The following is a 13,187-nucleotide window of genomic DNA, read 5'->3' as shown; positions in this document are numbered from 1 at the left end:
GAGGAGTCAGACGCATCCGGTACAAATCCTAGCTCTACTACTAGCTCTGGATGAGTTCCTATCTCTGAACCTCAATGATTTCATATGTAAAAACAAGGGTAATGCCTGCCTCTCGGCGTTGGTATGGGCATTCAGTGCACATGCCCGTGAAAGTGCCTGGCACGGCCTGGTTAGAGATAGTCTTTGGTGAACCTTTCCTTTCTTCTTCACCCTCTGTTCTAACATGAATTCTTGGAAATTATATTCCTTCCAAGGTGGTGGCTGGCAAATGTGAGCAGAAGTTACAAAGATGAGCATCATTTTGGGGCTTAAAGTACAATTGTCCCTCCGACATTGCAGGGTTCTGTTTTGTAGGATCCCCAGCACGGGAAGACTCAGCGGGAGACCCAGGCTCCCATACTCCCACACTCCATTTACCAACACAGTAATGTCGCATTCTGCACAGTCACATGCCGTCACGTGAAGCCCTGCTCTGAGCTGTACCGAGCCAATCTGGCATAGGCTCTCCTGAACCAGTTTACATACCTTCTCCTTCCCTTCCATTCTCCTCATTGGCACACAGATCACTGTGCAAGCCAGATTTTTGGCATCTTCTGAAAGTGTGGGCTATTATCTAGTGTCTAACTTATTACATTTCTTTCTTTCTCAACGTCTAGTGGGTTTATGACAATACTATAAAGAAAAGAGGCAAAGCAGCCATGAGGATTTATTTTGTACACAGTTCTGTAGATTTCTACTCCAAATTCAATGATCATTCCTTGTTGTCTGCTGCCCTCCCCACCCCCACCATTGCACTGAAAATAATCATGTTTGAAGCTGTCCAGTCATCTCAGGACTCTCATTTTTATATGGATGTTGCCTGGAGAGCTGGAAAGAGGATCCCCTCATGCTGTATTTTCCCCTCTTCTGTTTATCTGAAAGCAGCAGGAAAATAAATTACAGGGCCCTGAAGTCCCTGCTGATGCTTGTGCAAGTGATATGCGTTGAAGCGTCCATGAAAACATTCCTCTTTGCCTAAGGATTTGATGATAAGTTGGTTCCTGTTTATACCAGTGCGAAACTGTTTTGTCCAGAGTATGCATTAGTGCACTAACCAGCACAGAACGCATTTCTGTGGAACGAATTCTTCATTATAAAAAATTTTCCACTACGGTAAATCAACAGCCCAAGCCAATTACGTTCTTCTGTTTTTTTTCTTTGCCTATTTACAGGATTCACCTTAAAGGACTTACAGGGACAGCCGGCAAAATAAGCAGCATAAGCCAACCAGGAAATGATTTTAGCACAAAGGATGCAGACAACGACAAATGTATTTGCAAATGCTCACAAATGCTCACAGGAGGTGAGATGACTTTTCTCTCTTCCTATTTGTGTTGGCAAGGAAGAATTTCATGGAGTGAAAGGCTGGCTATTTGGACTTCACCCTGTGACGGGTGACAATGTCCACATTTCATAAATAGACACGCTTGATATAGGGAGACTTGTTTTTCACTTTTTCAGACTATTGAGTTTAAGCAAGAACGTGATACTGAGCTAGAATTGTCAGCAGGCCAACTGTGTCTCTTCAGGACCTAGCCCTGGCGAGGAGAGGGGACATGTGACATTCAGCAGGCTCTCTTGAGTTTGTGCTCACTGAGCATCAGATGTTGGAGAGATGCTTTAATTTCATGTTGCTTTATTAAAAGGTTAAAAATTCAAAATCGCAACCAAACAGTGATATAGATCCATTACTACAGAAATGTTTCCAATTAATAACTTATTGTTCAAACAAGGAATTTTCCGTTGTCTTTTTTAAGGATTTCATTAATATATAGCAAATACTTATAAACACAAAGAAACTAATTAACCAACCTGCTTTTTTAGGGCATCAAATTAAAATGAATGATTGTCCACTTTAAATTAAGGCCTTTATTTTCAGGTTCTTCTTCTGTTCTACTTTCCATGTCAGACTGCTTTAAAAAAAATGGGAAACATACCCATAAGCAAAGGACTGTTGTAACAGTCACTTAAAATGGCTAAATCAGTATTTAGAAACACTTAAGAGTTCAATGATAGGAACCAACTGCTAAAAAACTTATTCTTCTGATTTCTAAAAGTTTAAAAAATTGAATAACTGGAACCAGTTAATAGTGACTGACAAATGCTGTCAAGTTAGTTCTTAAAAACATTGAAAGATTTAAAACAGCAACAAAAACTCTGCCAATAGTGCAAACTGAATGTAAGGCAGACGGGAAATTGGCAGGTTTAATCCGGAGACCATAAACTGTATTACCAAAAATCCACCCCTTACTCATCGAGGGAAACCAAAGGTAAGAGCTATAGTTGATATATCTTATAAATATAAGGTACTGCGTAAGCAAGGAAGAGATTTTAGCTTATTGTGTGTTCACACTTCAGTTAAGAATCATTTAGAGTCAAAAGGAAGAAGTTATTTATGAAAATAATTTGAAATTCAGTAATTTTCATGTCTTTAAAATAATACCGAAAGAATTGGCCTCCATTACAGAAATCAATCCTATGGTTCCTTAGATAATATATTTATATATATAAATATAATTGGCAACACGGGTCTCCTCTTTTGACATAATTACTTCAAGAATTATTTCAATGAGAGAAGGCTGTTACATTGATTGTGTAAAAGCTGCCTGTCTCCCTCATCCTACTGTAATAATCCTTTTAAAAGCCAATGAAAAGGGGAAAAGGCATGGGTGGGGGCACCAAATATACCCAGCCCTTTTTTCCCGTCTGCCATTCCCACCCTGAACCCAGCTGTCGACTCGATAGGGCGGCGGTTTTCAGACCACCCGTGTGTCATGAGCTACTCGAGAGAGTAGGGGAAGTGCATTAATAACCAAGGAAACAATATATTTATTTATTCTAATCAAGATTTAGGGCTGAGAGTGGAAGGGGAAAAGAGACTGGGGAGAAGAAACGCAGCCCAAGACAGAAAGTGGAGCGGTCCCGACTTTAAGAAGTCAGATTCCACGGTCTGGACCAGAGATAAGCCAGCCTAACGATCAGCTAGATTTCTGCATGGACAGTAAATTCTGTAGTGAAGCCAAGTAACAGGGTCCAGAATGGACAGACCTATAAATCTGTAATATTCTCGAGTATTTTAAAAGATACTGAATAACAAACACAAATGTCTTATCAAAGTGACATTAATTCAAATCAACTCAAGCCACGGAGCTGCTACCATCAGGAAAGAATTTAGGTGATCACAGTCCCATGTATAATATTAACATAATAATTTCATTAGAATACTTTTTTTTTTTCTTTTTATCTTTTTATCTTTTTTTTTTTTTATTGATGTTTCAATGGTTTCTAACATTGTGAAATTTTGGGTTGTACATTTTTGTTTGTCCATCACCACATATATGACTCCCTTCACCCCTTGTGCCCACCCCCCACCCCCACTGCCCTGGTAACCACAGTCCAGTTTTCTCTGTCCATTAGAATACTTTTTAAAGAAATAAAACCTCACAGATACAACTAAAGCTGCCCTGAGGTAACCACTGACTCGAGGTTCATTCACATTATTTATTTTACTATGTATGGAAATATCAATACTAGTTGTTCCTTTTCTCTGTATTTTAAAATTTTATGTAAATGGCATCATCCTGTACGTGTTCTTCCAACACAATGTTTTTACAGTTTATTCAGATTAATGCATATAGATCGAGGTCATTCCCTCCCCTCGCAAACCCAGGGCCTCTGGCATGCTCTTGTTTCTAGGTAAGGGCGTTAAAACCCCAAGCCTAGCATTCAGGAGTAGATGTGGACCCACCCCCTTACCTCACTGTGCCAGGCACCTCTTTTGCCCCCTGGCTTTACCTTAGTGAGCATGCCACTACAGCTTTAAATTTCCTTTTTGTCTCTGGGACTTAAAGATTTCCTTTTTATCTAGCTCCACTGAGTACTTACAATTTGTTATATTTTAAACAAAAAGAATTTCTTTGTTAAGGGGAGTGGAGCCTGAACCTGTCCAGTCCACTATGTTGCTGGAACTAGAAAGTAATCCTGGCCTGACAAGAGCCATCCAACGATTCTTCAGTTTTTGACTTATCCATACTTTCAACTGTACTGTGTGCTTACCAAATCAGGACTATGGAGGATGGCCCCCTATTCACGTCTGTGGATGACTGGCCTTTCCACAAAGCACAAGAGAAATGGAGTAAGAGAGCTCGTAAAAACATTTGCCATAATGGAACTGTGCTTTAACCAGTGTAAAGGCGGAAAACCGTACTCCTCATCTATCGATGTAGCACATTCTATCCTCAAGGATATTTGCCTACTTAAAATGCGTGGAATGTGACTAGTGGATTAGCCGAGTATATCCCACTCCATGGTAAGGTAGTTGGGGTTACCTAGTTCCTAATTCCTTCTGTGTTTTACTTTCACAGGCTGGTGGTTTGATGCATGTGGTCCTTCCAACTTGAACGGAATGTACTACCCACAGAGGCAGAACACAAATAAATTCAACGGGATTAAGTGGTACTATTGGAAGGGGTCGGGCTACTCGCTCAAGGCCACCACCATGATGATCCGACCAGCAGATTTTTAAATGCCGCACACACCTGAAGAAGGGTGTATTGTACTGTTTTCAAAGACGTAACCCCAAAGCTCTAAAAGACACAGCTGCATACTGTCTCCTCTTCCACCTCAGACAGAGGCATGCTCTCGGGTGCAGAAGGGGTCCATGTGCTCCAGGTTAGAGCCTGTAAACTTCATCACTTAAACCTGCACCACTGTACGAACCAAAGCTCAACCCAGAACAAGCAACAACCTGGTATTGTGACCTGGTAGAAGGCCTGGGCAAAGATAAATCCAAGCTTGCGAATAAGACTGACAATTTACAGACTCTTGTCAAAACAAAGAATGTTATGTGCGAGCTCATCAGTAAATAACTGGAAAACAGAACACTTATGCTATATAGTAGAGATAATCTTGGAACTGCATTCTTCTAAGCACTGTTTATAGATTGTGTAAATATCCATATGTCCTGAATTCAGCATCACTATCATAATTAAAAGGAAGAAAAAAACTCTCTAAGTCATAAATATCTATTATATATTCAGGGATTTTCTGAGAAGTGGTTATTAGCATTTTAATATTCGGAGAAGGAAAAACATAATTAATGCATTTTTACTCCTCCTTTTAGGTGCTTTGAATTTTCATTTTGAAAAGAGCATATTTACATATGTGTTGACAGCTTAGTTTTAAGTTAATGCTCAAATATATATTTCAAGTTTATATGGTGAAAACTTCCAGGACTCTGAAATTATTAATAGAAATGTGTGTTCTTGTAGTTTATATGAAGATTGTACTATTTTTTTCTGCCTGGCTGTTAAATATGAAGGTATTTTTAGTAATTAAATATAACTTATTAGGTGAGATGACCACATTTAACTATTATGATAATATTTACAATTTTGTAATTTGATTCCCAAAAACTGATTTGCCTCAAGACAAGGAAAATTTTGATTTTTAATGATGAAGAAAATTATACATTTAATTTCATGACAAAGAGGCTTTACTATCTTTTAGTCACTACTCTAATACAGAGGTTTTTTTCTCTCCCAGTAAGATGTATTTTAGAGAAGTAGGCTACAATTTAATTTGTGGTTGAGAAAACCCTTCCATTTAAAATTCTTACAAAGCTACACTTCTCAAGCTAAGATTCACCTTTAAAATTATTTAAGGAAAAAAACAATTTGCAATAGTAAGATTTTTTTTAATGTCTACCAGCAAACTTAAAAAAAAAAGTGTTCTGGAGTGCAAAAACAAAATCTGATGTTTATAGTACATTCAAATGTTTACAGAAAATTTTGAGAGCATAGATTTAAGCTCAGGACTTCAAAACCTTAAACTCCTAAAGTTTTAACTCTGAAGTTTCATAGTACAATTAATACTAATGAACATTTGTGCAATGCTTTGTAATTTGGAAGCAATTTCTCATATATTTGCTTTTGAGGCAGCTCTTAGGAAGCTTCGAGCCAAATGTGCAACCAGCATTTACCTCGTGTCTTTCTTCACCTTATACTGTTCTGCCACTATTTTTTCCTTTATTCCATTTTTCTTATCTAATTTATTTTACCCCTACATGCACCCCTACCCCGACTTAGTTTTACTTTTTTTGTGAGGAAGATCAGCCCTGAGCTAACATCCGATGCCAATCCTCCTCTTTTTTTGCTGAGGAAGATTGGCCCTGAGCTAACGTTGTGCCCATCTTCCTCTACTTTACATGGGATGCCGCCACAGCATGGCTTGACAAGCGGTGCATTGGGGCATGCCCGGGATCTGAACCTGCGAATCCAAGGCTGCCGAAGCGGAGTACATGCACTTAACCGCTTGTGCCACTGGCTGGCCCCCTGACTTAGTTTTACAACACCCACTTGTTGCTACATGTTTTAAGCCAATTTATGTACTCTGGAAGAGTCAAGCGCTCTGCCTTTTCACCATGTTGCACTTTCCCAGCAAGTATATTAACCGAGTAAAGAACCTCCCCATCTTAGGATAGTTCCTCTTGTTACATTTAAGAAGGCATTATAAATTCAACAGAGGTATCACAGCTTTGTATCAAGTTAAAAAAACATCTGATAATAAGAAAATATCACCACTTCATAAGAAAGTTTCCAGGATATCTCAACGACCGCGTGACAGATAACCAAGGGGGGAGGCATAATACAGGAAAAATTGGCAACAACGTAACTTATATCACTTGCCCACGTAGGCAGATAAAGTGAATTTCAAAGACAAACCTCACTGTGCTATTCAGACTTATATATACTGTCTTATGACAGAAAATGGGAGGATTTTGTGTTTTTATTTTACACTTCAATTCCTTACATGGTATTTCAAATGAACAAAGAGTCTTAATGAGAGGAATTTTCTCTTTTCTTAAGAAAATATTTATAAAGCTGAAAGGAAATCAAAACAGCAATATTAAAAATGAAAACATAAGCAACCCAACAACCTAGCTAATGACAGTGATGAGAGGTCAGACTTCAACTTCTTGTTATGGTATAGTTGCATGGCATAACAACTAAAAATCATGAAGACTGGTCGCAGACAAAAAGCACTATTTATCTTTCAGGTATTAATCTTTTCAAAGAATAAACTGTCACAAAAACCAGTTAGCATTTTTAAAAATGAAGCCAACTTCTGCACAATCCTGCTTCCAACCAAACCTTAAATTACCTACTTCATTATTGCTTAATTTTTAAAAAAATCAGAACCTGGAACTTTTTCATTAGGCACTTGAAATACTTAAAAGTAAAAGTAAGTCGAGTTAAAGTTGAGTTTAGGAAAAACATCAAAATATAAAGACCACATCATAATGCTAGTAGGCCACAATTTTTATACCATCAGTTCTATCTCTAGTAACAGTAAAAGCACTATTTTTTAATGCAGTAAGCACGATATACTACTACCTTCTCAAGAATCTATTCTTTTTTTTTCATTTTAGTTTTTTTCAATCCTGAGGACTTTTATAATTAAAAATTTGGGGGACTGCATTCCTCATAACTTTTTGCAGAATATTTTCACATTTGTTCTCACAAATAGATAAAAAGTGTTAAGTTCTGTGAATATGTCTTTTTAACTATGGGCATAATTGCTCTTGATATAATAAAAACCTCAGTCTTTATCTATGCTTATAATAATTTCCTGAGAGTATCAAATTGTATTTACCATCATAAAATAACATCTGACTTACAGGAGCTGCAGGGAAGTAGTTAGAAAGTTCAAACGGTTCCTCAGAAATCCAGTGACCCAATTCCAAAGACCACAGTACCTACAAGTAACACAACAAATACGACATTTATTATACATTTATTAGGCTCTTAGTGGACAATAAACCACTTTGAAGATATAGCAAAAACAAACAAAAAAACCAGCAGTGACTACACACTCCATAGATCGAAGCTGATACGCTGGAACACCAGAGTGCCATCAGAATCTTCAGGTTGCATAAATGTTATGAGTATGAATAAATGCTTGGCTAAGAAAAATTCTCATGATGATTAGAAATCTGGGTTATCCTAGAGAGACCAAATACTAAACCTCACCCCATTTCTAAACATATAAAATACTATATTTAAAAAAAAAAAATTCCAAGTTTCCAATTTGAGTCATTATAATCCTCAGTAAATATTTCATCATTTTATTAATTTTAAAAAAATGCAAATTAGGAGAACATAGATTATAAGCCTAAATTCAAAAAGCAGTGCTTTTGGTATGTGACTTTATTTTTAGTATTAGGTAATATTTTCAGGACAAGAAGTTCTCCATAACACATGTGAAAATACTTCCCAGACTTTGGAAGCATAAAATGTCTCATAAACAAGCTTTCATTATTATTAATATATTACTATTGTTATTATTGTAACTCAAACTTTTTTTTTTCTTTTTGCGAGGAAGATCAGCCCTGAGCTAACATCCATGCCAATCCTCCTCTTTTTGCCGTGGAAGACTGGCCCTGAGCTAACATGCCCATCTTCCTCCACTTTATGTGGGACGCCGCCACAACATGGCCTGACAAGCGGTGGTCGGTGTGCGCCCGGGATCCGAACCGGGGCTGCCAGCACTGGAGCACAAGCACTTAACCGCTATGCCACGGGGCCAGCCCCAGTTAACTCACACATTTTTAAATAGTCAAAACAATGTTTTTATTTTTAATTCAATGCTGTCTGAGATTCTGTAGTCATCCCTGCTCTATGACCAAACTCCCTGAAAATCTGTAAGCTTCTATGCAACAGTATAATTTTACAACTAAAATAATCAAATTGAATTACATAACTCACGTTTATCTTTTTATCTGCAATTTCATTTCCTACAATCAGTGAGTGTATTCTTTTTTTCTAGAGTTGGTACATAAAGCTTAAGCTTTTTTTGCTGAATTACTGGGAATGAGGCCCAAGTCTTCCTTTTGGGTAGTTTCTAAGGTTCAGAACCAGCTATAGGATATCAGTCTTAAATATTTCCTTTTTTATATATTAAAGCTAGTACTTATCCAACACGAGACAGCAATTTTTTTTCCTAAGAAAATGTGAGAATGATAATGGAATAAAGACAAGAATAGGATAGAGAATCTGAATGATAATTCTCAGCACTGGTCTGGATCTTACTTTTAACAGATGCACTTATTTATTCAACAACTGTTTCTTTCAGTTCACTGTCCGTTCATCTGTGAACAACTTATTGAGAGCCCACCATAAATAAGAACCCACGCTAGGTCCTGGAAACAAACCCAGACCTGAGGAGTTCACCCTCTGGGGGAGGCAGGAAGGCAAACCACAAATGGTGGTTTCTCCAGAACAGTGCTGTGGGAAACTACAGGAGGAAGCAAACTCACTCAGCCTGGGAGGACCAAGAAAGGGTCCACAGAAGAGCTGACATTTTAAATTGAGTCCTAAAGGATGAGTAAGAATTCATCAGGCAGAGAGAGACAAGGGCAAGGGGAGAGGGGACTCCAACACAGAGAGAATACCACGTGCCAAGACAGGATTTAAGTAGGTTCTGGTTTTGGCTAGAGTAGAGGGTGCTTTGGAAGAGGTGCTAAGGAAATAGGGTTGCATGGAGCCCTATGGTCACATATAATAATATAGCATTTCTATCCATGTGCTCAGGGGCATGAGCATGTGGTAAGAGAACCGTTGAGGGGAGAATCAGGGGACAAGTCAGAAAAGACAGCAGAAAGAGCTCCAAGGGCTTTGGGCCCAAAACGATATAATGGGAATGGAGTATAACATGGGAAACTCTGTCTCCATTAGAGAGAAAGTTAACGTGTTATGTTCTCAGGGACCCTGTTCAATCTCCAGTTAGAGCTGTGTGTACATGAGCATTTTGACATGTAAATCTCTTTTTGTTTTCCCTTGATTTTTATTCCCTAAACAACACTAAAAAAAAGACACCTTAATAAGTTCAATAAAAGAAGGTATTAGAAAATGGGTAACTGTACACTGTAATCCAGTTTCTACTCAGCTCTTTATGGGCAGTTAAAAACATTTAAGTAACACAATGTTTACCTTACTTTTATCAGTCAATGCGTGTTATTTACAGAGACACTAACAATGTGTAGTTCCCTCCAAACTCATGATTATCCCAGGAAATAAAATGTAAAACGTTTCAAAATTAGGTTCATTTCAGACACAAGGCAATATGAAAGAACAGTGTAGTGAGAAACACAACGTACCAGTGAGAGAATCCAGCGAATCAGCCTTAAAAATGCATGTGGCATTTGAGTTCAAATGTAACCCACATTAAAATGTCAACTGAATTTAAACAACCTCTTGGAGAAAATTTATGTTCTCTGAATTAGTCCCTTTCTAAATGTTTTGAAAATAAAACCATAAGGCATCTACAGTAGAATTCTGTATTTATTAATTTTATTTATTAAGTGACTAATAAATTTAATTTATATAGGTATCCCAGGAATGGACATTGTACAGAGAGAGCAGAAAACACTAATTTGATTGTAATGAAATCATCAAATCAGAAATACAGTGCAAACTTTTTGCTTTAGTCCTTTCATTAGCCAAACTTATCTTTACCTTAGCAGAGTGTTCAAAACTGGGCAAGTCTACTCTGCAAGATCACAGTTAAGGCTGTAAGTGAACTTAAAAATAAAAAGTTAACTCAACCTATTTCCCATAATACATGTGATACAACAAAAATAATTGAGAATCTAAATAAAGCAAGGGATGGGTTGCATGAATACAGAGTATCAAATCCCATGTTTATAACCCCTAAAACGAAGGCCAAGTTATTTCAGCATCCACTGCAAATGAATATATTTTTGACATTTTAAAATTGTCATTCATAAAAGTTGAACCTTATTGATGAATTTAAATAGGAACCATATCCTTGACTCATTATCACAACAGCTACTGATGAGACAACTTTCCATTATGTAGGATTGACTATGCAGTTAATTCCATACCAGCCTAAACACAAATGGTCTTCTCTCGTTTTCTATACACCTAATCACGTGACTTGAACAACGTGAGGCAGTGCAGCCACAGGGAACCCAAGCCAGGAAACAGTGCTGTTACTAAATGCAAGTCAAGAACAGCATCATATACAAGGAAGACAATGAAGTTGACCATGGTTAAACATGGCAAAATGAGCATACATTTATCTTCACCAGCTCCCAATACTCAACTAAAATGATGGCACTAAAAGGGATGGAAAAAGAGAACACAATAGATAAAATATGATGATATTTTGGAAGTTGTAAAGCAGATGGATAAATGGTGATTGACTTAGAAGGGCACAGAAAGCTCAAACTTAAGTGTCTAGAGAAGGAGTAAATAGGAAGCATCCAGTTCCGGCCACAGATTCCCAGAAAGGCAGAGAAACTGGTGGTACTAGAGACCTCTGAAAATTGGGTGTAGAACAGGGTAAAAGGAGAAATCTCCTACCCTCCACCCACCCTCCTCTGTAAGTAAGATGAGAAGGGCTTTTCTGAGGGCAATGTGAAGAAGCGCTCATGAGAACCTCTCCAGCACAGCACACACCCTGGGACACCCACACAGAACCCTGAGGCAGGACATGGGCTGTTCTTTTGGGGACACTGATCAGCCCAGGAAAAAAAGACATGCAAATACTAACACTCGGACCTCCCTCTATCAAACACCTCCATCCAGGGCAGATTATCCACATGCCACTCAGGCAGAGTTTCAATCAGTGCCTCATTATTAAACATGACATTATACCCACTTGAAAAAATCCTCTGGCATGAAAACATAGACCAAACCAAACAAAAAGAGGATTCCTGGGACCACAGTGAGGGGAAGTCCCAGGATAACAGCTGTTCTGTAGACCCAGAAAGAACCAGTCTGGATGGAGCAGAACAAAAAAGGGATCGTGTACGGTGCCTCCAAGAAAAATAAAAGGCATTGGAAGATTATCTGATGTGTAGACAGTTTTGAGAGAAGAACTGTAATGATTTTGGAAATTTTTGCAGTGAATGTGTGATAGGAACCTAGAAAACTAAGCAATCAAAATAATTGTCAATGATTACTCAGGAAAAACAAACAAAAATTACCAGAAAGGAAACAGAATCATAGTACATTATATGGCTCAGCTCAAACAGTATTCACATAGTCATCCGTGCGTGCATGTGTGTGTGTGTTTATATGCATATAAATACGTTAAACAAAAATTACGACCACATTGGATAGTTTGGGGAGAAGTGTGTGTAGTAGTGAAAGCTATACAGCCATATTTTAATCTTCCACAGAAGGAAGTCTATAACATCTTAAAGTGAAAAATCAAAAAATGACAGAAAAAGCATTTTATTTAGAAATATGTAGATAAAACATCAGAAAGATATTTTAAGAGTGAGAATCTAGGCTTGGAAACAATAGGGCAGGGAGTGCTGTTTTTATTATAAGCTTCATAAATTATGCTTGATTTTTAAACATTTTATTTTAGATAATTTTAGATTCACAAAAGAGTTCACAAAATAGTACAGAGGGTTCTCATTCACCTGTCACCTAGATTCCTCTATTGTGTGAGCCTCCAACTTTGCTCTTCTCTTTAAAAAGTGCTTTGCAACTAGAACTTGTGTGTGAATATCTACAAAAACATTTCACTGGGCTTATAACCAGAACTGAGTTGAATCTATAGATCAAAATGGGGAGAACTGACAGTTTAAAAAATACCGAGTTTCAGAGAGTGATGTCAGCAACAAGGTGGAGTGAGCTGTTCCCTTTGTCTCTCTCCCTTTGAACTACAACCAGAAAGAGATTCCTTGATCAGCAGAGGATACCCACACAGACATCAGGACACCTGAGAGACTCAGGCAGCAATACATCTGAAGGTGGATGGAATACCCACGAGAGGTGGTGGAGATAGGTGAGCACTCTCCAACCCCCTGGCAGCCCTGTACATGCGTGCAACTGGTCTCCTGGCTGGAGTGCCCATAGCATCACTACGGCCCTGAGGGTGGGAGCACACTCGGCGTGACTGTAGGAACAGGTGACAGCAGCCCTGAGCCCCTGTGTGATCACTTTCCCGTCTGACGGGAGAACCCACAGTGCCGCCGCAGTCCCCAGGGAGTGGCTCAGGCCCAGACCCAGTGGGGAGGCCCCACCCACCAAGCATAACGGCTGGTGCAACCTAGGAGGAGAGGGCAGCGGACCTGTGTTCCTGGGTGAATGAGATCTCGGCTGCTGCGAATG

General features: G+C 38.5%; 2 protein-coding genes across 13 annotated transcripts in view; one reads left to right on the top strand and one right to left on the bottom strand.

The window, feature by feature from the left end:
• ANGPT2 (angiopoietin 2) overlaps positions 1–5,081 on the top strand; it is a 53,488-nt gene extending 48,407 nt beyond the window's left edge. Inside the window, exons 8-9 of the mRNA XM_004440581.3 lie at positions 1,212–1,342; positions 4,404–5,081. Of these exons, the coding sequence (XP_004440638.1) occupies positions 1,212–1,342; positions 4,404–4,564 (292 nt within the window). The 3' untranslated portion in view covers positions 4,565–5,081. The remainder of the gene's footprint in view (positions 1–1,211; positions 1,343–4,403) is intronic.
• The window catches only part of MCPH1 (microcephalin 1), a 246,496-nt gene that overhangs the window by 119,762 nt on the left and 113,547 nt on the right, over positions 1–13,187 (bottom strand). For 11 of the 12 annotated variants that reach the window (XM_087418291.1, XM_087418300.1, XM_004440580.3 and 8 more), the window contains one exon: positions 7,718–7,795. In XM_087418291.1, the coding sequence (XP_087274417.1) occupies positions 7,718–7,795 (78 nt within the window). Of the gene's footprint in view, positions 1–1,844; positions 1,953–7,717; positions 7,796–13,187 lie in introns of those variants that run through there. The other variant, XM_087418292.1, reaches the window with a different exon arrangement.

Source organism: Ceratotherium simum, chromosome 28 (genome assembly GCF_057802395.1).
Source record: "Ceratotherium simum simum isolate JZ-2026a chromosome 28, ASM5780239v1, whole genome shotgun sequence".
Taxonomy (NCBI): domain Eukaryota; kingdom Metazoa; phylum Chordata; class Mammalia; order Perissodactyla; family Rhinocerotidae; genus Ceratotherium; species Ceratotherium simum.
The sequence above is the reverse complement of the archived record's forward strand: the minus strand, read 5'-3'. Positions and strand labels throughout refer to the sequence as shown.